The sequence below is a fragment of the Ipomoea nil genome, unplaced genomic scaffold (assembly GCF_001879475.1).
Source record: "Ipomoea nil cultivar Tokyo-kokei standard unplaced genomic scaffold, Asagao_1.1 scaffold0982, whole genome shotgun sequence".
NCBI lineage: Eukaryota > Viridiplantae > Streptophyta > Magnoliopsida > Solanales > Convolvulaceae > Ipomoea > Ipomoea nil.
Window position 1 is genome coordinate 521,324 of NW_017617410.1, and position 23,452 is coordinate 544,775.

The 23,452-nt window shown below is 32.8% G+C and overlaps 1 protein-coding gene and 1 pseudogene across 1 annotated transcript; one reads left to right on the top strand and one right to left on the bottom strand.

Annotated features, from left to right (window-relative positions):
- The first annotated feature begins 881 nt into the window (after positions 1-881).
- Positions 882-11,456, top strand: LOC109179973 (annotated as a pseudogene).
- LOC109179974 (metal tolerance protein A1-like) lies at positions 10,765-13,480 on the bottom strand. The gene is made up of 3 exons (XM_019329449.1): positions 13,421-13,480; positions 11,044-11,241; positions 10,765-10,956 (listed from the first exon to the last, which is right to left on the bottom strand). The coding sequence occupies exons 1-3, from the start codon at positions 13,478-13,480 to the stop codon at positions 10,765-10,767; spliced, it is 450 nt and encodes a 149-aa protein (XP_019184994.1).
- Positions 13,481-23,452: the final 9,972 nt, after the last annotated feature.

Here is a 23,452-nt window from a genome sequence, read left to right on the forward strand (position 1 = left end):
TCACATTAACTAAGTTGATTTTTCATGATTCTTCATTGAAACACAATAACAAAGAGAATATTAACCATTATCTAAAAAATGTAAGAAAATACACTTTATTCATCATGAATTTCTCCTCCAAACTTTCCTTCATAATATGACTTTAATTTATTGAGTGCTAATGAACTGATTGAAGGGGCAAAGTTTGTAGGGGGAATATATGAGGGTATGTAGCATTGGATCCAAAAATATATTATCTACCAATGTCACTTAATAATTAAACCAATTGAAAAAATTATTGAATAGTTTTAATTATCTTAATTAATTCAATATTAATGTAATGAACTTAGTAGTTAACCACTCAACCTCCAAATAAAATCTAATTAAGGCATCCATATCAGTTGGAGATATTAGGGGAGAATGTAAGAGTGAGTAGGAAAGAGAATAATGTGGGAGGGGAGGGAAAAAAAAATCAAAACTGATTTTATAAAAAAAAATATATAAAAAATAAGCATGTCATTTCTCTATTGGTTCTCTTTCCTCCATCATTAATTTTTTTTCTTGGGCAGAGTAATATCCCAACATTTGCAGATGCTCCCCACCCCTTCTCTCTCTTGATTCTCTCTCTGCCACCATGGCATTTTGGCCTCAAAAGTAGTGAATTCTCCCCCATTTATCCTCTGATGTAGATGCTCTAAGAAGTATATCAAACTATTTATCATTATTCTTCCCAACTATTTATCATTATTAATTTCATGGGGAATGAAAAGAAAGAGAATGAATTTCTTCTTCCAAAGAGAATGAATTTCTATTGATATTGATGAATGATGATTGAATACAAAGAAATGCAAAGGCTATTTATACTAAAAATGAAAGAGAGAATTGCGCCACTACAATTGAGAATGGGAGAGAATCTTGCCATCGTGGATGATGAGTACGTGGGGCTGCTGCATGGGGTGAGTGGATTTGAACTATATTCTAACAATCTTCACCTTGGATCAAATTCATTGTGGAATTAACTGTTGGGTAATCGTTGGTAAAAACGAATAATAATCCTACAAAATAAGGATTATTATTTTCTGTAGAGGAGGGAAGGAAAGGATGAAGAGATAGGCTTGTGTTTAGTGTAGGGTTTTTAGCACAAGTCGAGCGATTACTTTTTCCTTAAAACCCTATTTGCTACCTCCCACAAGTGCTAGGAGCGTTGTAGCCTAGGTGAGCAAGGTATGAACACAATTTGTTGGCTAAGAAAATTCTGCTGCTCTACCAAATATATAGGACTATTGGCTCTATCAGAATATAGGACTGTTGGAGTGATAACATTTAAATTGGTATTAAAACCAATTTTGTAACACTTGAAACAACAAGCCACGGCTCTATCAGATATATAGGACTGTTCGAGTGATAGCATTTAATTAAATTGGTATTAAAACCAATTTTGTAACACTTGAAACAACAAGCCATACAATTCAATAAACCTTAAAAGAGCTCTTGTATAAATAGTGGGAAAAATCCTCTTCCCAAACCAATGTGGGAGAAAAGCTTCACTTTTTCCCTTCATTTTTCCAACTTAATGGGTCTATTTTGAGAATCAATATCTCATTCACCCATTATCCATTTCTGAGCGTACAATATATCAATCTCTTTGTCTCACTACGAAGAACCCGAATCCACTTTGACCCGACCCAAATCGGAAGTGGACCCCACTGATAATTGTACCACAAAATAGCCACTTAACATGCCATTTTAAGCTATTTTTTCCAATAATCCCCCACATGAATGAAAAATTGATTTTCAGGGTATTTTGAAATCGAAAACAACTGCGTTCAACGGTCAAACCCTGCATAGGATAGGTAGAATGTACCGCACCCTTTGAACCTTCACTGGTGAAGATATGTTTACTCTACTGGCTGTATGGTAGAACACGATGTCTTTGAACCGACTGTCGTTTGTGTAGACGATGACATATCTCACACAGGAACCTCCCAACCGTGTTCTGTTATCATGAGTGTGCCCATTTTGGTCGTGGGTCACCGTTCCTGGTTCTGCGAGAGTTTCTAAAGTGTTGTGCCCATCAATTCTCCTTTGAAGCAACCCTCACTTCTCTCTTACATAAGTGATTCTTTCTCGAGTATCCCGCATACTCACACATGTCAACCGACATTCGAATCATTAAAGCATCAATGTGCTAGCCTCTTGCGGGAGTCACTGTTTCAACGAAGAGTGGTAGGGAGTCCGAGACCCCCACAGTGACACGCTCCATTCCATAATTTAGTTGTCCCATTGAACCTAGGTGCCATCTAGGTTGGGTATCCACTATAGAACTTTTTAGTCCAATGGCTTTAGACCAATTCCTCGTGTCAACTTCTCCACAACTTCTTTACCTAACCCTTTGGTCAGCGAATCCGCTATATTGTCTTTTCAATTTACGTAGTCAATTGAGACAACACCAGTTGTGAGAAGTTGTCTAATGGTATTATGTCTACGACGCACATGTCTAGACTTACCATTATACATATGACTCTGTACTCTCCCAATTGTGGCTTGACTATCACAATGCACACATATTGGAGGTACATGTCTTTTCCAATTCGGAATATCCTCTAGAAAATGGCGTAGCCATTCAGCCTCTTCACAACCTTTGTCCAAGGCTATCAGCTCAGATTCCATCGTAGATCTAGCTATCACAGTTTGCTTAGGGGATTTCCATGCAACGGCTGCACCGGTGTGACACCCCGTAAATTTATCCTTTAAAACCTGAATTAATTATTTAATTAATTCGTAAGTTCCTCATCGTTATTCTAATGATTCCCATTAAATTTAGCTAAGGGAATCAAGTTTGACCTAAATCCCTTAATTAATTAATGTGGCCAATGGGTGGACCTTGATTTAATACTGTAGACCTAATGTCTTTTAATTAAATTAAAGCCCGTTAGTCTTCTAAATGGATAAAAGGGCCCACTTGTGATCAAATCAGTTTTATGCCTTGTTACCCAAGTTATAACCTAAAACCTCTACTCCTACACTTGACAAAAAACGAAAATCAACTCAACCCGGCCTACATCTCTCTCTCTCGAAAATCCCCTTCCCCCAAACCTAGCCAAAGGAGTTCTTCACCCTTTCCACCATCGAAGGCTACCAAGCTTAGACCTTTCCCCATCACCGAGCTTAGGAAAGATCACTTGGAAGAGGACCTTCAAGAAGGATCTTAGGAATTTGTGAGTGTAACACCCCACTTTTCTAAAACCTTATTAACAATACTTAACTTAGAAAGGGATACTAAACAAGCATAATAAACTTACTAAACATACTTTAAATACTTTAAGAGGTGTCACTGCCACAATCACCATACACGGTGATTGCACAGGCAAAGAAATGATCTAAACATATTCAAGCTTACTAACTTTAAACAAATATTGGGGGATAACCCTGGTGTCCAACACCAACAAAACATCTAAATAAGTCTACAACCAAGTCTCAAAATAAACGTAACTGATAAGAGTTTAGACTACAACTAGCACTTTAAGCTAATTTAGTCTAACTCAAACACTCTCAAGAACTGGGCCCTCCTGAATGAGGTTAACAAACAAACAAGTAGAAAACAACCCGTTAGCACGAAGCTAAGTATAACGCTACTCAACCCTGTAAAATACTATAACATATACTTTTAGAAAACATTTGTTTCATACACTTAGATCAAATATTCTCAATCACTTTAACAACATTTAAACATACTCAACAGTATTTCTATATGCTTGCAACCTAATTATCAAATAGGCATACTTTCTCTATCATTTAACTCATCAACAATCTCATGATTCCACATACATATCTTATCATGGCGAAATAGACTAATCATGCTCAAACTGATGGGTAATAATATACTTAAACTTCAACAAGCAATATCATAATATCATATATCTCAATAAGCAATCTCATGCCATCATATATCTCAATAAGCAATCTCATGCTATCATATATCTCAATAAGCAATCTCATACTATCATATATCTCATTAAGCAATCTCATGCTATCATATATCTCAATAAACAATCTCATGCTATCATATATCGCAATAAGCAATCTCATGCTATCATATAATAAATAAACGATAATATAAAGTCATGCTTCTTCTCATACTTTCATGTAAAACATGCAACTCTTATAATCATGCAACAAAATGAACATGATGCTTTAGTATAAGTATAGACAGATATACCTATACACTCTTTCTTTGGTAACAAGGAACACTTATAAAAAAACCGACATCGTATATTATTATTTTTATTTATTAAATATAACTTACAACGTCGGTTATTAATAAATAACCGATTATATATAGTTGTTTAATTTTATTTTTTTTAATTACATACCACGTCAGTTTTGTAACAACCGATCTTCAAAGTCATCATCTTCATTTGCTTCGTTGTCAACATACATATTAGATGTACTAGTTACTCCTCCCCCTTCACCGTGTCATATCCATTTTGTATAACTTAGATTAATCACAAATTAGATGATCATATATGGCGTTTGCACTTAATTTCTTAGATTGCAAAGTCTAAAAATTGTCTAATTCCGTCTTCATATTCCTTACTAATCCGGGAAGCTTTCATCCAACTTTTATCCATCACAAGTCAATCTAAAATAATATTAACCCTAATTAAACATAGACCACAGTGTGGTTAATCACCGGATACGCATACAAGAGAAAGCCAAAAATATAAATAAACATAGACCACGAGAAAGCCAAAAATATAAATAAACATAGATCACGGTGTGGCAATCACCGGATGCACAAGGGAAAGCCGCAAGTTCGTAGAAAAATAAATAGATAAAGATCTTACCTCACCAAAGATGTGTCCACGTCGATAAACAAACCTCGAATCCAACTAATCACCTACAAGTTTTAACAATAATTCGAATTATAATAACAATAATACAAAATATATTAACATTAATTCCTAAATGCACAATAATTCTTAAAATTCAAAATATATTAACAGTAATTCCTAAAATTCGAAATAAATTAACAATAATTTGAAATATAATAACAATAATTCCTAAAATTCAAAATATATTAACATTATTTCCTAAAATTTGAAATAAATTATCAATAATTCGAAATATAATAACAATAATTTCTAAAATACACAATAATTCTTAAAATTCTAAATATATTAACATTAATTCAATTCAAAATAAATTAACAATAATACAATATATAATAAAAATAATCCTAAAATACACAATATATATATATATATATATATATATATATATATATATATATATATATATACACACACACACACACACACACACACACACACACACACACACACACACACACACACACACACACAATAATTCCAAAAATTCAAAATATATATACTATAATGTATAAAATTCAAAATATATACCTAGTAAACCCTAAAATTCGAAATACATTAATCAATAATTCCAAATGTAATAAAATAATTATTGTCAACTCCCAAAAATTTCAAAATTGAAACAATATTTCAAAAAACATACAAAAACTCACAATGTAGGTTGTGGCGACGATGAGGCTATCCAGCAACGCGGGTGTGCGGTTGTACTGCTGTCCGGCGGTGTAGGAGTGCGACGAGGAGGCGGTGCGGCGGAGAGAAAAGAAGAAGATGGAGGGGGCTGATGGGTTTATGTTTCGGCGCAACTTGGTTTATAATAAACCTTACGACGTCGGTTAGTCATAAAACTGACGTCGTATCATGTATTCATGTCAGATTTTTTTTTTTTTTTAAAATTCTTAGTAAAATAATGGCGTTTAATATTAAAAAAAAAAATTTAATCATATACGACGTCGATTTTATGCCTAACCGACGTCATATATGATAAAAAAAAATTAAAAAAAAATTGCATACGACGTCAGTTATTTAAATAACCGACGTCGTATGTCGTTCTCGTTATTATTATTTTTTTTTTTAGTGATTTACAACGTCGATTTATAATAAAAAATCGACGTTAAATGATATTTTTAAATATTTTATAAATTTATTTGACTTTTAACGTCGGTTTTATAAAAAACTGACATTATAGACTCGGCGTTATATGTTATTTATGTAGTAGTGACTCTTCAACCCTTAATACTACATTTTGGTTTAAAAGTATAATGTATATTTTTTTATCAAAATTATTATATTTTTCTTTTCTAATAAGTAACAATGGACCAATTTATCACTTATTATTACCCTTAGGAGCGTTTGGTTCTTTATAATAAAAAATCGACGCTAAATGATTTTTTAAATATTTTATAAATTTATTTGACTTTTAACGTCGGTTTTATAAAAAACTGACATTATAGACTCGACGTTATATGTTATTTATGTAATAGTGACTCTTCAACCCTTAATACTACATTTTGGTTTAAAAGTATAATATATATTTTTTTTTATCAAAATTATTATATTTTTCTTTTCTAATAAGTAACAATGGACCAATTTATCACTTATTATTACCCTTAGGAGCGTTTGGTTCAAGTGATTAATCTTGGTAATGTTATATTACCTCAAAGTTGATATGACGGTAATATTTCAATGTAATATGATTATCTCTATTTCATGGTTGCAGTAGGCGCTAGGCGCTAGTCGGGCGCCCGGACAACGCCTAGCGCCTAGGCGGTCTAGGCGGCGCCTAGGCGGAATCTAGGCGGCGCTAGGTGAGCGCAAAAAAAACAGTGGTAGACTTGCAGTTTGACAATTTTAATGAGGTTGTTTTCAACATTTAATGAAATAACACATCCAAATAAATGAATTAATGATAATTCATAAGTCATAACATCAAAACAATGATTTAAAAAAAAAACATTAAAACAAATTAAAAATTAAAAATACTCAAATACTTCAATCATCCAAAGATCCAAAGTATCAAACTAGTCTACGAGTGTATATGTCATATTATATATATGTATGCGCGCGCGCGCGCACACACACACACACAAATATATATATATATATATATATATATATATATATATATATATATATATATATATATATATATATATATATATAAAATAAAAAAATAGACCGAGCGGATCGAGTTAACTCGACCGAAATGGACGAGTTAACTCGACTAACTTAGACGCTAGGCGGCCAAATCGGCCGAGTTAGGCGCTAGGCGGCCGGTAACCTAGGCGGGCGCCTAGGGCGAAAATCGCCATGGTCTAGAGGCGCCTAGCGCCTAGCTTAGGCGGGGCCTAGACGGGCGCCTAGACCGATTTTTACAACCCTGCTCTATTTTCTTATAGTTTGATTACCTCCATTTTCTTATAGTTTGATTACTTCCATTTTCTTATAGTTTGGTTCAAGTAATTAATCTTGGTAATGTTATATTACCTCAAAGTTCACGAACATGTTTGTTAATGCTTGTGAACAATAAATAATCTATGTTTATAAACAATAACCAAACAAACACCACAACAATTATTAAAACACACACACACACACACATATATATAAAGAATTAGGTTCAAATGCGGTTGGTGCGCCCAGGTACGGTTGTGCGGTGAGAGGAGAGCCATTGATTTTGATTAAATCAATGTCCAAGATTTACCAAAATTAAAAAAAAAATGCGGTGATAATTTGGTAATTTTTGCATATAGGTTAAATTTAAGGTGCATGAGTTTTGTTCTTTGGTGTCGTGATTTTGTGTGTAAGGTGCGTGAATTTTGTGTTTAAGGTGCGTGGGTTGTGTACTTAATGTGAATAGTTGTTGAAACTTAAGGTGCGTGAGTTTCCTACTTAAGGTGCGTTGTTTTTCTTCTTAAGGTGCGTGATTTGTATGCTTAAGGTGCGTCAGTTATATGAAACTTAAAATGAACCATTTTAAAACCTTAGGTGCGTGGTTTGTGGTCTTAGGGTGCTTTGTTGTATTCAAATATTTTGTTTGTGTGCTTAAGATGCGCTATTTTAATACTTAAGGTGCGTCATTCGCACATAAACCCTTCAATATATATATATATATATATATATATATATATATATATATATATTAGTTCAAAACTGATATAAAGCTAGGTGGTCGGTCAATTCATTCAGAGTGAGAAAGTCATGTCCCATTCGCTTTAGCGAGGAATGGGCAATCCAGCTGTAGACTGGCGTCCACCATGCAATTCCAGCTGAAGACGTCGACCTGCTGTGGAACGGCTACGTGGGACCCTCTGGATAACATGCAAATCCCATGCCGTTCCAGCTAACAAGAAACGACCTCAGCACTGCTGCAAAAGTGGAATCTGTTTCTTGGGCGGCCCGCGCCCGAAAGCTAATTGTTCCATTCAGAGGTATGTACTTTTTCTGTGTTCCTAGTATTTATATTGGATCAACTCCATCCGATTTTACCATGGAACTCTTTTGCTTAATCCTTGGTGTGTTTTGGTTTGTTTATAGTAATCAGTCAAATTAAACATGAGCCAATCCAATGAAGTTGCTGCATTTCCACATAATTAAGAGGACTCCTCGTCTGAATGAGATCGAGGATCCTCGATCTCTTCTATGTCCAGAAGATCGATCTGTTGCTGCTCATCCTTGGCACGATCTTGAGATAGGTGATTATTCTTCTCCACGACTGTTTTATTCTGCTTAACACACGCTTAAATTTGATGTTTCCATTAATTTCTTTTTTTGTTTTATTTGTAGGAGCTGAAGCACCCAAAAACTTTCAATGTTGTAAGTAGTCTTTCTGCTTTTATGTGGACTGGATTTTCACCTATTTGATTGATTGATGATTGGCATATTTCTTCCATTACTAAGCTTAAGATCATGAGATGATGTTATGACTGGAGTATACCTTCGGCTGCATTGATTTGTGACTTTGTGCTGCATTTTTTACAGGTTATTGAGATAACAAAAGGGAGCAAAGTCAAATGCGAACTTGACAAGAAAACTAGTCTGATTAAGGTATGATAGTTTAAGAATGGATTTAGTTCCTAAGTTGAACTTTATACATAAAATTAGTTGCCAAAGTTTCTGAATTTAAGCACGTTTAGACCATCGAAATAGAATTCACCTTGTTTCTTTAAAGCCTTAACCATAAGTAAATACTCTATTTTGATTTAGAACTCTCAAACTGCTATACATTAGATGTGAGAACACATTAACCAGGGAAGTTTCCTAGGGAGGAATACTAGTTCTATGTCCTTGGTTTAAACGCCTTGTTGCTACTAGTCCCCTTGAGACACTACTCTGACTAAGGAGTTGGTATTTAATGGAACTTTGTCTCGACCAACTTTCCTGAGAGTGTACATGGAAATTGTCTATTACATGTCAGTATAGTTGGTTTGTTAGGCTTTAAATTCTCCTTTTGTATTGAAGCATGCATGAAGGCATGAACACCTTTCGTACTTGTAGAATAACTCATTTTCTTAAATCTGTCTTTTCGTACTTGTACAAGGAGGTGGCAGTTAACGAGTTTCTGCCTTGGGATACTGCTTTTGAGGCTATTCAGTACTCCATGTAAGATTTACATTTCATATGAACCGAATCATTATTTGAGGAAATCCATATCAATATGAGTGTGAGATGCTTCAAATTCATCTGCAGTAGATTTTGACTGTTGTGACATTATATTGTTTGCAGGGACACATAAGAGCGCTCAACAACCCTGAAAAAACTCTGTATTGCTGTGGTACTCTGTGTCATATTTATGACGGTTGAAGTTATTGGAGGTATTAAAGCAAACAATGTTGCAATATTGAGGGACGTATAGTAGCTCATTTGTTATTAGATGTTGCAGCTTTTTCAATATCATTGTGGGTTCCAGGATGGGAAGCTACCCCGCGCCAGTCCTGTGGGTTTTTTTAGGATTGAGATTCTTGAGGCGTTGTTTTCTATTCAAATGATATGGCTTCTTGCTGGGATCCTGAATTGTTTATGAGGCCGTTGATAGACTGATAAATGATACAGGTAAAGTCTAGGGATCTCGGCCTCAAGTTTGCAGTTTTTGTTTTTGGATTAGTGGTTAATATAATTATATATGGTTGTCTTGCTTGATCATGACCATGGCAATGATCATGGGCATGGGCATGGAGGGCATGATCATGTGCATAGCCATGATGGTGACGATGTGCAAAATCATAGAGTTATAATCGTTCAACACCATGATCATCACGATGGGCATTCTGGCCACAATGAGCACGAATTAGAACATTCGGAGCCCCTACTTAAGGCTTGCTCTGAGGGTGAAAGCAGGTCAAAAAGTGGAAAGAAGGAAAGGAATATAAATGTCACGTACTCGGGTATTTTATTTAGAGCTTGGGTGTTATAATTGGTGGGGCAATCATATGGTACAAACCAGAGTGAAAGGTCATCGGTGATCTTTTCTGCACTCTAACCTTCTCTGTGCTCGTGATGGGCACGACCATAAGAATAATACACTATCATCTAGCTAGGTTTTTATGGAGAAGAAATTGATGCAACTAGGCTTGAGGATGTGCTTTGTGAGATGGAGGAGGTTGTTGCATTTCATGAATTGCATAAATCGGCAATAACAATGGGGAAAGTGCTGTTAGCTTGGCATGTAAAGATCAAGAAAGAAGCCGATGCTGTCTGACAGTGTACTGGACAAGGTAATTGATTATTACCAATGTTACCATTCAGATAGAAAGAGAGTAGAGACGTAGAGTGTTGGGAAGATTGGAAATGTGTTTGTCATCCACAACAATCATATGGTTTTTAGAATATCCACAGCACAATGTTAGCATCCGCTTCCTTCTTGATCTTTACATGGCATTGCCCATATATATGCAATTCATGAACTGCAACAACTTCCTCTTCTCTGGGGGGTGCTTTCCATCAAAACCTCGAGGATGAGGATATTGCGTATCATTCTTATGGCCGTCCCCAGCACGAGCACAGAGAAGATTTGAGTGCAGAAAGGATCGATAATCTTCCACTCTGGTTTGTACCATATGATTGCCTCGCCAATCATCACACCCACACTCTGAATAAAATCATATCCCTAAGTATGTGAAGATAACCCCTGCACATTTATGTTCCTTTACTTCTTCTTTCCACCTTTAGAGCAAGCCTTAAGTAAGGGCTCCCTATGGTCAGAATGCCCCTCGTGATAGTCATCGTCACCATCATGACCAAGCAAGACAGCTATAATTATATTAACCGCTAATCCAAAAACAGAAACTGCAAACATCACGGATCCTCCCTGGACTTCACATATATCATTTATCAGTCTATCAACAACCTCATAAACAAGGATCCCAACAAGAAGCTATATCATTTCAATATAAACCAACCACCCATGAATCTCAATCTTGAAAAACCCATAGGATTGCACGGGTAGCTTCCCATCCTGCCGCCCACAATGAAAACAACGATATTGCAAAAACTGCAACATCTGAAAGTAAATGAGCCGCGTCCGTCAATATTTCAAGACTGTTTGCTTTAATACCTCCGATAGCGAATAATTGAAATTTTAATAAATCACTTATAAATTAATAACGAACCATATGTCAAAAATTTTCGTATAAAACAAAATATTCAAAATACAAAACAATACTAATGTAAAAAAGTGTTCAAAGAGACAAATTTATTCGATAAACAATATTGTCCTTCGTATAGATGGGAGACTTTTTAAATTTATATTAGGAGACTTTTTACATGGTGCGTGCCAAAAAGGATAAATACGTAATTAAATAAATTTAGTTGATTCATGGTCATTATGAAAAAGAATCCTAGCCCGAGATTTATTTTCCTTACATCATGTAATTAAATTTTCATTGACCCGAGCTTTCCTATGTCAAATATTACACCTAATTTTTCACCTTTTATATTCGCATTAAAGTTTGAACTTCCCTGACTAACAAACTTCATCTTAAAGTACTATACCACAATTTTGTGGCAACTTTTACTAATGGTGTTGTTTCTTTTAATGAAAAGAAACAACACCAGTTCTGTCTAACTAATTTTGTTTTTATGACGTATTTAGTTTCAATTTATATACACTGTAGTTTAATTACAATACAAATAAAGTATTATTTTGATAAATTACAGTTTCATTTGACAATTTATTTTGAAAGGAAGGAAGGGCTCGGCCCCAAACAGAAAAACTAAACAAATGACTAATCTCCCTGAGTATAGGAACCCCAGCTTGATCTCGTTGAAGCCACTCAGCAAGCTCTCCCTACGGGTAAGACGAAAATAACATCAGATCCCATTCATTGCCATAGTTTTTGACCAGCCAATCAGCAACAAGATTTTGTTCGTGAAGAACGTGGCAGCATTTCGCTAACTAGTTTTTATTGAATTTACACTCAGTATTTGAGACTTGTTATTCAATTTCATTTTATGCACACTATAGTTTTATTCAGGACCATTCCTAAGAAATTTGTGGTCCTATGCGAAAATTTAATATGGACCCTTTTTGTATAATTGTAAATATATAAAAGATATATTATATTGTACCAAAATATATAATCTATATCTATTCTATATATATATAAAAGTAAAATCCTCCTAACAAATTCCCCCCCCCCCCCCCCCCCCCCCAAAACTTTTGTAGTAAAACTTATTTGGTAAGTAAATGTCAAATGGAAATTAAATAAATAATAATAATATTAATAATAATGTTATTACCTTAAATAAATAAATTATTATACTTTCCTTTTGAATTAGTATTTTTTACCTATAAATACAAGGGCTTCTTCAATCAAAAAATCTCAAACTCATCTCTCTGCTTTCTTTTTGTATGAATTTTCTACATTTTTCTAACTATATTCTCACGTATTTCAATATGTTTTGCAGTTTATATCGTCTGGTATGAGTTTGAAGATACTTAAAGAGGTTCTGCTTCAACAAAAGGAAATTGAGGAGGAAGAGCATTTGTAACAGAACCCTATTGGTTTAGTTTTTATGGAAGATTATAGAGATGCGATCGAGGATGATAAAGACGGTAATTTTGATAATTTTGTAAGATTTTCTTAAACTTAGAGTTAGTATGTTGATTTTGAGATTTGTACATGCCATTCAAGTTTCTATGTTTTTTTTTTTTTAACAAGCAGAGCTCATTTTACAGCATTTTTATAATATATATATATATATATATATATATATATATATATATATATATATATATATATATATATATATATATATATATATATATATATCACAACTTGAGTAGAGTGTTTGTTTAACCTATTAAAAATCTCGCTATATTTGATTTTTTCTAAATTTTTTTAAAACACAAAAATAATGATTATTTAAAAAGAAGAAATAAATAACAAATAGAATTTCAGATTTTGTGTTACTCCATTCACATATTAGTATAAATAATAAAAAAAAAAGTAATAAAATAAAATACAAAGGAAATATAAAATTTTAACCAACAATTTAATTAGAGAAACCTCCCAAAAAAATCCACGTTGTACTGAACCCAGATAAAAAAATACTGGCAATAGCACAATCATAAGGATCAAAGGGAACAATGGAAGACCCAGAAATCCAGACATCATTGATGTACCGAACGGTGATGAAAGACTCAGAAATAGGAATATCATTATGAATGAAAACGGAGATTTTCTTGACACCCGAATTTAGTTTAAGGAGAAGTTTACTCTTGAGTATAAATGTCTCCTCAATGGATTTTGTATGGTCATATAGAGTGTATTTATACACATGGATGAGTTCAAAATGGCACAATATTGAAATTATAAAATGGTAAGAGATCTCAAAAAAGGTAAAACTTTCAAATTTTCAGTTAATACAAAAAATGTTATAATCGTCGAAAATATATATCTTTAACTTTAGACAAAAATTAAAAACGAAATCATAAACAATTTTAATCATTGACTATTTCATTTCTATATTTCTTGAAAAATGATGGGCATGAACAGGCTGACTCATCGTGGAATATAGTAATTATTGAATTACCATTAAAATTAGTATAGTAATGAAAGAATTATCATTTGTATGTTGACATTTTTCCCGTTTATTACTATTCAAATGTTTGATACAAAAAATTATACTATATAAACACAAAATATGCATATATGATAAATATGCAATATATATATATATATATATATATATATATATATATATATATATATATATATATATATATATATATATATATATATATATATATATGTCCCTAAGTTTTGGAGATAAACTTGGTTAGGAGGATTTTACTTTTAATTATATATAGATATAGATTATTCTCATAATTTTTCTTTCCTTCTTTTGTGTTATTATTATGATAATGTATTTAAATATTGGAAGAAAACAAATGTTATAATTAATGAAATTATTGTGGTAATTGCCACAATATTTGGTAATTACAATTAATATAATTAATAAAATTGAGAAATATATGATTTCTTCCGTAGAAATATTTGTGACAATTTCATTAAATTATAATTAATAAAATATGAAATATAATTAAAGAAATAAAATTATAAAATTAACAAAACATGAATATTTTTAATTTTTTTTAAATATACATACATATACTCTTTAAATTTCTAAATATAATTTTTTAAGTATAAATCTATCAATATAAATTATAATTAATGAAATTATATTATAGGACTTTCCTATATACATATTAATAAATATTATGTGTATATACAAAGTATTATACAATCATATAAGGATATGCATCCGATTAGAATATTTATTAATTCATGCAAAATTTAGAATTTACATTTTTTATTGATTTCTAAGTACAATTCTCTTAGTTATTATTATTCATATTTTTAAATTTCATATATAAATATGAAATACAATTTGGAATAAATCAACTTAATTATATGAATTTTTTCTATAAATTTATCTAAATATGTACATGATTAGAGATTATATTAACCATACAAAATTTTAATTTTAATTTTGTATGTTATGAAAATATATACTTGACTAAATATATAAAAGTCCAACTATATTATTATATTGTACATTTTAACATCTTTTTATTTTTTCTATATTTATTTTAAATTCATAATAACAAAAATAAAATTACGTGCAATGCATGGATAAAACACTATATTTAAAAAATACAATTTGATAAATATCATAAATTAATTAGTAAAATATCATTTATATTTATAATAATTAAATAAAAATAAATAATTCAACTATGTAAACCAATAATTTCAAAATGAAATTAATGTACAGTTACAAATAAATATAGCATGATTACATTTACTTTAATTAGTTTTAATTCCCTTAATGATATGACTTTTCTTTATCAATTTTTTGATGTGAGACTAAGTGAGTGTTTGGGTTGCGGAAAATTATTTTTTTTAAAAAATACTTACTAATAAAAAATAAATTTAAAATATTTTTTTACCCCTCATAACATGTGTAAATCTTATATTTTTTTAAAAATAGAATTTGATAAATATCATAAATTAATTAGTACATTATCCTTTCTGTTTATTGATTATAATAATTAAAAAAAATTAAATATGTGAACGAATGATTTCAAAATGAAATTAATATACAGTTACAATTAAATATAGCATGATTAGATTTACTTTAATTAGTTTTAATTTTCTTAATGAAGTGACTTTTCTTTATCAGTTTTTTTATGGGAAGCTAAGGGAGTGTTTGGATTGCTGGAAAATATTTTAAAATAAAAATACATATTAATAAAAAATATTTTTAAAATATTTTTTAACCCATCATAACATGTGTAAATGTTATATTTTTTTAAAAAAATACAATTTGATAAATATCGTAATTTCTATTTATAATAGGTAAAGAAAAAAAAATAAATAATTCAAAGATGTGAACAATGATTCACGTTGAGTTATTACCGAAAAATCAGTCTTTAATCACAGTAAATTGTATGTGACTTTTTCACGAGTCACCCATCCTGATGGTCTGATTGTTTTAACTATAGACGAGGATGAATAAAATCCCGTTACTACTACCAATGTCGTCTACAAAGAGATTTTCAATAATGTATAATTCAAGCCATTGGTATTATGTTTTTTAATATACAAAGATGACAAAATTGCTATATATCTACATAGAAAATATAACTTCCATATAAATAATTTCTATAACTGAGTTGCTAGACAACGAGTTAATTAGCCCAATTAATACAAATTATAAACACTGATATATAAAATCTCTACAGTTGCAGCAACGAATGCGTATATCTACACGTTAGCTATTAATTGAGAAATTATTTACTTGAATTCAAGCATTGATAACATCAGAAAACATAATCAGTGCAACTCAATTCTTCAATTATATTATATAATATTCGATGTTATAATTTATACAATTGTATATCAATCTAAATATTTTAAAAATATTATAACAAATTCATTCCGTGCAACGCACGGGCACAAATACTAGTAGTCTATAACAAAAAATTATCATTCAAATTTTCACTTGAAAAGTGACATTGTTCTTCTTCTTCGGGCATATTTAGATGTAAAATCATTCACCAATCCATTGAGTTTTTTCTTACAATATACTTGTTCATAAGTAAGATTTCAACAACTTCAACTTTAATGCATAAACAATAGTAATAGAAATATCCAAGACTATTTGATATTGCAATAATTGTAGTATCAAAATACAAGAAATTAGATTGTTATTCACCTATCAAAAATGTCCTAGCTAGGGTTAGTTATTGAATTAATAATTTTAAAATTTTGAATAAAATTAAAGAATTAATAGGAATAAGAGTAATTTTTGACTTTTTATATATAACAATTTTACAATACTCAAATATGTCTGCCTCAATTCCTATAAGTTATAGGACAATAACTCTATACATAAATCAAGTCCGATCCTTTAAAAATTAGGAATGTAAGCTTTCTAAAATTTTAAATCGTCTTGATTTTTTTATACATAAGTTACACCAATATTAATTTATAAAATCTAAATATATAATAATATTTTATTTTTTATTAAAAGTGCCCCCAAAATTTGGGGGCACACTATGTGAAGAAGTGCGTAAACTATTTGGGGCCCCCAAAATTTGGGGGCCCTGTGCGCATGCCCTGGCCAGGGACGACATTGGTTTTATTACAACACTACTAAAGTATAATTCTAATTCAATTACGATTTCATTGGACAATATACACTCAAATATGTGAAACTTATTATTCAATTTAATTTTATATACATTGTAGTTTCATTACAGCACACTAAAATATCATTTTGATTCAACTATAGTTTCATTTGACAATATACACTCAATATCTAAGACATGTTATTCAATTTCATTTAATACACATTTTAGTTTCATTACAACACAACTAAAGTATCATTTTAATCCAATTGCATTTTCATTTGAGTATTTGACAATGTACACTCAATATATGAGACATGTTATTCAATTTCATTTTAGATATAATGTAGTTTCATTACAACACAATTCTAATTCAATTACAATTTCATTTGACAATATACACTCAATATGTGAGACATGCTATTCAGTTTTATTTTAGATACACTGTAGATTCATTTTATTATAAGCACATCATAAATACGAGATTAGTTAAAAAAAGAAATAGCGGCCTTTTTTACCATGGTCCACACAACTTTGTGGACCATGATCCATCGTATACCAATTACAATTTTGTTGCCCTACTCGGCTACTTTAATACAAAACCAATCATTATTCTGTGGAGCATATTTTGTATAGTATAAAATAATGTACATTTAGTACACAAATAATGTATATTTAATATATTAAAAATGTACTTTGTATTTAGGGAATGTAAATTATTTGAATACTAAAAATACATTATTTTATATAATACAGTACACAAATAATATACTTATAATATATTAAAAATGTACTTTTTTTATGGTCCATACAACACTATGTGGACCATTATCCATTTATCCTTTCATGTCTTTTATTTGGGCCTAAGCAATAACAATGTCACTTAAATATTTAAAACCCAATCAAATTAAATTCTCAAATCATACCACAATTTTGTTGCCACTATAGCGGCAAATTATATTGTGAAAAAGTGTCCACCTTTGGTTCTAAAATTGTTCGTAATTATGAATATATAGTTCAAAAACAATGAACATATAGTTTTACAATTATGAACATAATTATGAACATATAGTTCTATAATTATGAATATAGAGATTCAATAATTGTGAATATGAAGTTCAAAAATTATGAATATATATCTTTATAATTATGAATATATAATTCAATAATTATGATTTATGAGACATAGAGTTCTGTAATTATGAATAAAAAGTTCAATAATTATTAATATGAAGTTCAAAAAATATGAATACATAACTTTATAATGAAATCAATAGATTTATTGATTACATCTTTTTTTTTTTTTTTCGGGGGGGGGGGGGGGGGGGGGGGGGGGGGAAGCAATTTCCTTAGACAGGAGTGTCAAATGTAGCTAAACAATCATGCTTGATAAACATTCTTAAATCAACATTCTCATTATGTAATCTCATACGATATTCTACTCAAATGCAATCTTGTGCAATATTATAGTCATATGCAATCTCGTGCAATACTATAAACATGCTCATATGCAATCTCATGCAAAGATATACTTATGCTCATATGCAATCTCGTGTCATACTGTATTCATATGCAATCTCGTGCAATACTATAGTCATATGCAATCTTGTGCAATACTATAGTCATATGCAATCTCGTGCAATACTATACACATATGCAATCTCATGCAATACTATAAATATCTACTCATACACTTATTGTAAAAAAATAGAGTACTTTTTGTGGAGGTCTCATTGAGTCATAAATGACTTGCTTTCTTTCTTTCTTTCTTTAGAGTCGCAATGCCTCACTTCTTTCTTTCTTAGAGTCGCAATGACTCATTCTTTCTCTTTGGAGTCTCAATGACTCATACTTTCTCTTTGGAGTCTCAATGACTCATACTTTCTCTTTGAATGGACGAGGTAGGAACTTCATCATGTGAATGAACCTATCTGGGCACGGCGTCTAGCCGACCTAATACTCTGCTCGTCCACCGAACCACTCTCTTGGTTCTATACTCATACTCTGTGGAATCAGGTATCAAACTTTTAGCGTGCACGCCCCCTGACCAGGATTCCAAGCCTGTCTGGCAGTTTCCAACCTCATAACGTGGGAATACGCCGCGTTACATATACTGGGACCGCAATGTCCATAAAATCATCCGAGATGACATAGTCCAAACGGGATCCTCCAAAACCTCACCGATATAGATAATACATAAATATCTCTCTCATGCATCAATCTCATGCATGCAACAACTCTACTACTTCTCAATGCATCAAAGAATGATATATCACATGCTTATGGCTTTTTGAAAGTAATACTTGGGCTCACGTTGGCCCCTTATGCATTTTTGAAATATGAAATATGTGAGATGCAAAATACTCTATAACATGCTTCTAAACCATGCATAGAATGCATAGAAATTCTCAAGTATATCATGTTATACTCAATTTGCAAGATAGCAATTTCTATACACTTCTATAACAAAACATGCTTCAATTGTCTTTGATCAAATATCACATTTTAGTCATGCTTTCATAATGATTCATATTCTCAAATGATCATGCTTCTCTACTCAATACAAAAATAATATCATATCACTTAGCCAAGCATTTCTCATACATAGAGAACTTAACATATATATACTGTGTAGCAAATTATTCAATAAATTCATCATAACATACTCATTTTTTTTATCCAAATTCAACGAAGTCAAAGCCAAAATGTGCGTCGAAACGATTCCAAGGTACTGAGCCACAAGGGCCCGTGACATCTGGCCTGAAACGACACGTAGTTGAGCCACAAGGGCCCGGCCACTGCACAAAAACTCCTCAGATTAAAACTCAGGGACCTGGGGCGGGACTCCTCATGGCTCGCCCCATGAGTCCCGTTACATTGCCGGGCCGTACCCTAGGCCCGGGTAACCCCGGCTCTAGCCGGCGGCCCTCCTGATGGGACGCGGCTAGGGCCGCTGGTCTGATCTGGTGCACACTATGTGTGCACCAGATGGGCATTTCATCTGTAAAATTAAATCCAAACATGTCCAAAACATTCTCAACAACTCAAGGACAAATGCTAGATCACTTCCAAGTATAAACAAAACAAAATCTCATAATTTCTACTCATTTCTACTCAATATCAAAGGCTTCACGGAGCCAAAATCAAAGAGGGAGTCCATGGGGTTATACCTCTTCTTGTTCTTCCTCCTTGTGTGGATTCCTTCTTCTTCCCACTCAACCACTACCCCCTTCACCACCTAAACACCTCAAACAAGCCAAACAACAAAACTTAAGGATAGAATGTCAAAGATGAAGCTAAGAGATGGAAGTTGATGAAGAGAAGAATGAATGGATGAGAAAGAATGTTGAAAACCTTACTGTGTTTCTCCTCTTTGTTGGCAGAGCTCAAGGTTGGGGAAGACAAAGAATGGAATCAGGAGAATAAAATGAGCTTACTTTTCCTTTTATATGGGTTCAAAACCCTAGGATGATACCCAATGATTGGTGGAGGGTAAGATGTTAAAAGTTTGGCTAAAATAAGTTCTCAGGCAAAGTTTCTTAGAGTGGTGTGGTTCACCTAGCATCATGGATCAAGGGCTAGAAATGCTATTTTAAATACTTTGGGGGTTGAAAATGAATTTTCTCAAAAAGTTTTCTAGATGCACACTTGTTTAAAGTCTTTTGGAATTCTCCCGGTTTCACTCAGATTGATTTCTCAATTTAAAACTTGGTATGCGAAGTACCCGAAAATCTAGAATTTTGAAATAAAATAAGTTTTGGTGTCGAATTAATTTGGGCAGCGGTGGTGTGAAAAGCAAGCGCCGACTGCAGGGTCTGAACCGCCGTCGCAGGTTCGCCCTGGAGCTGCATTCTCACCCGGCAACAAATCCCTTCAAACCATATCGAACAACCAGAATAAGATTTATGAACTGAAGTAAAAAAATGGCAGGGAAAGAATGGGCATCGAACTGATCCTGGTGATGATGATGCCGAAGAAGAAGAAGAAACAAAGAATAAAGTTACTTTTAAAAAAAATAACAATTATGGAATGACTACCTTACCCCTCAAACTAACGTCCATTTAACCTTCAACTGACGGAAGGACTAACAGTGGAAAAATTTCAAAAGTTAAGTGTCTAAATTGTCCAAATTAAAAGTCGGGGACCAATTGTGGAAAATCAATATAGTCGGAGGACCATTGCTGGAATTAACTCTTTGTTAACCCCTTTCAGGTGGGCCTAGTGTTTGAGCGCGATCGAGAAAGATTAGCGCGTAGTTTAGAGTTGCTAGATGTTAGTCTAGACTCTTGTTTTATTCAAGGTTGTTTAAAAACTCTGTTGTTAGATGTTTTGTAGACTTTTGAGCTTGACTTAAGACAGTATTTATCCTAGCCTATGCAGTCATCGTGTGTGGTGACTGTGGCGGTGACACCTCTTTTGAGATTTGTTTTAAGTTATTGATCGTATCATCTCCTTGTTTAGTTATCTTTTGAAGTTAAGTGTTGTGATTTAGATTTAAGAAAAGTGAGGTGTTACAGGCTATGTATGGCAGCATTGATAAGAGAAAAAAAAAAAGAAGTTGATGGCTAGAATAACTGGTATTCAACGTTGCATGAGAGAGAAACCGCATAATGGTCTGCTCAACCTTAAAAATAAGTTAAGGGGATTCAATTCGGAGACCGTAACACTAGCTTCTACCATGCTGCAACCATGGTTCGTAAGGCTAGAAATAAATAGCTTGCTTTAAAGGACAATAATGATGTTTAGGTCTCTGACAAGGAACGCATAAAGGCCATGATCCAAGATTATTTTGTAGGGCTTTATTCGGCAGAAGCTATGGATGACTCGAGAAACATGATTCATGGAGCTTTCCCCAGAATCGATGACAGTCAGTAGAGATTTTTAAAAAAGGAGGTTGGAAAAAATGAATTCAAAGAAGCTCTTAAGGCTATGCCTCCTCTTAAAGCTCCTGGGCTAATGGTTTCACCACATTGTTTTACCAGAAGTCTTGGGATATAGTGTGGGAAAGCCTTGTTAACTTGGTGATTGATTTTTTTTTATTATTGAAAATGGAATTTTACCGGATGGGCTAAATCACACGAATATTGCTCTCATTCCTCAGGTCACGAACCTTGAAAAGGTTAATCAGATGAAACCTATTAGTCTATGCAATGTTGCCTACAAGTTGATCACAAAGGTTATGACGAATAGAATTAAGACCACCATGCCGGATCTTATTTGCCCGAACCAAAGTAGCTTTGTCTCGGACCGCCAAATCACTGACAATATTGTGATCTATCAAGAAATCCTCCATACCATCAGAACCACCAAAAGCAAGAAAGGTTACATGGTGCTGAAGATTGATATCGAAAAGGCATATGACCACTTGAATTGGAATTTCATTCGAACCACACTGTGACACCCCGTAATCCAAATTCAATTAAGGGATTAATTAAGTAATTAATCATAAACCAATTGATAATTTAATTCCTTAAATTCCTGAAAATTCAATATTCGGGGACTAGTAATTGACTAGTCAACCCAAAGTCAAGTGTTGTACCTAAAGCTTTGTGAATAGTTCCCTTGTTCCCATACACCTCTTCATTTTAGTAAGGGTAAATTGGACATTTCCTTTATGATTGCATTCCAAGCTAACCTAGAAGATATCTTTCATTTCTATCCTTACACTTTCAAGCAAAGAGCTCTTCCTTCTCTCTAAAAACCTAGCTAGCTTTCTCTCCAAGCTAAGTTTAGACTTTCCAAGATCTTCAAAGTTTGTCTTCAAGATTCAACCTTTCCTACCTTTAAGCATCTAGGAGGGTAAGATCTATGTTCCTTTTGTGTTTTTAGTATTTCCTAAGGTGTCTTTTCTCAAAGGTGAAATCTTTATGATCTTTTGGTGTGTTCTTGAAGTGGGTGTGGAAGGTGAACCTTGTTAGGGGCTTTGAGAAGTGTTAAGTGAAGGTTTTTGTCTACAAGAGGTAACCCATGCTCTACAAAATCTATTTTGCTTACCTATATGATGATTTATTGGATTCTACATGTGATTTTGCTATGAAATGTGAGTGTTGATGCATTGTCTTGTGAAAATGCATATCTAGAGCTTGTTATTAGGGTTCTTGTATGCCATTTCTTGGCTATTCCTTTGGTTCAAGTCATTTTGTTATATTTGGTGAGATTTGGCATGTTTTGGACTTGAATTTGAGCTTGGAGTTGAAAATCCCTGAAGAGATGTTTTTGTACAGGGCATGGTACCCGCGGACGGAACGGCGGGCAGTGGCCTACCCGCCGCTCCACCCGCGGGGTACGAGTGTGGAGGAACTTGGTTCCCACGGGCGAAACCACGGGTGGGGGTCCACCCGTGGCCCCACCCGCGGGTACAGTATTGGTGTTGTGCGGGGATTTATTCCCCGTGATTCTTTTGACTCAGTATTTGGTCTTTTGACTTCCTGATGTTCTTTTGTGGAAC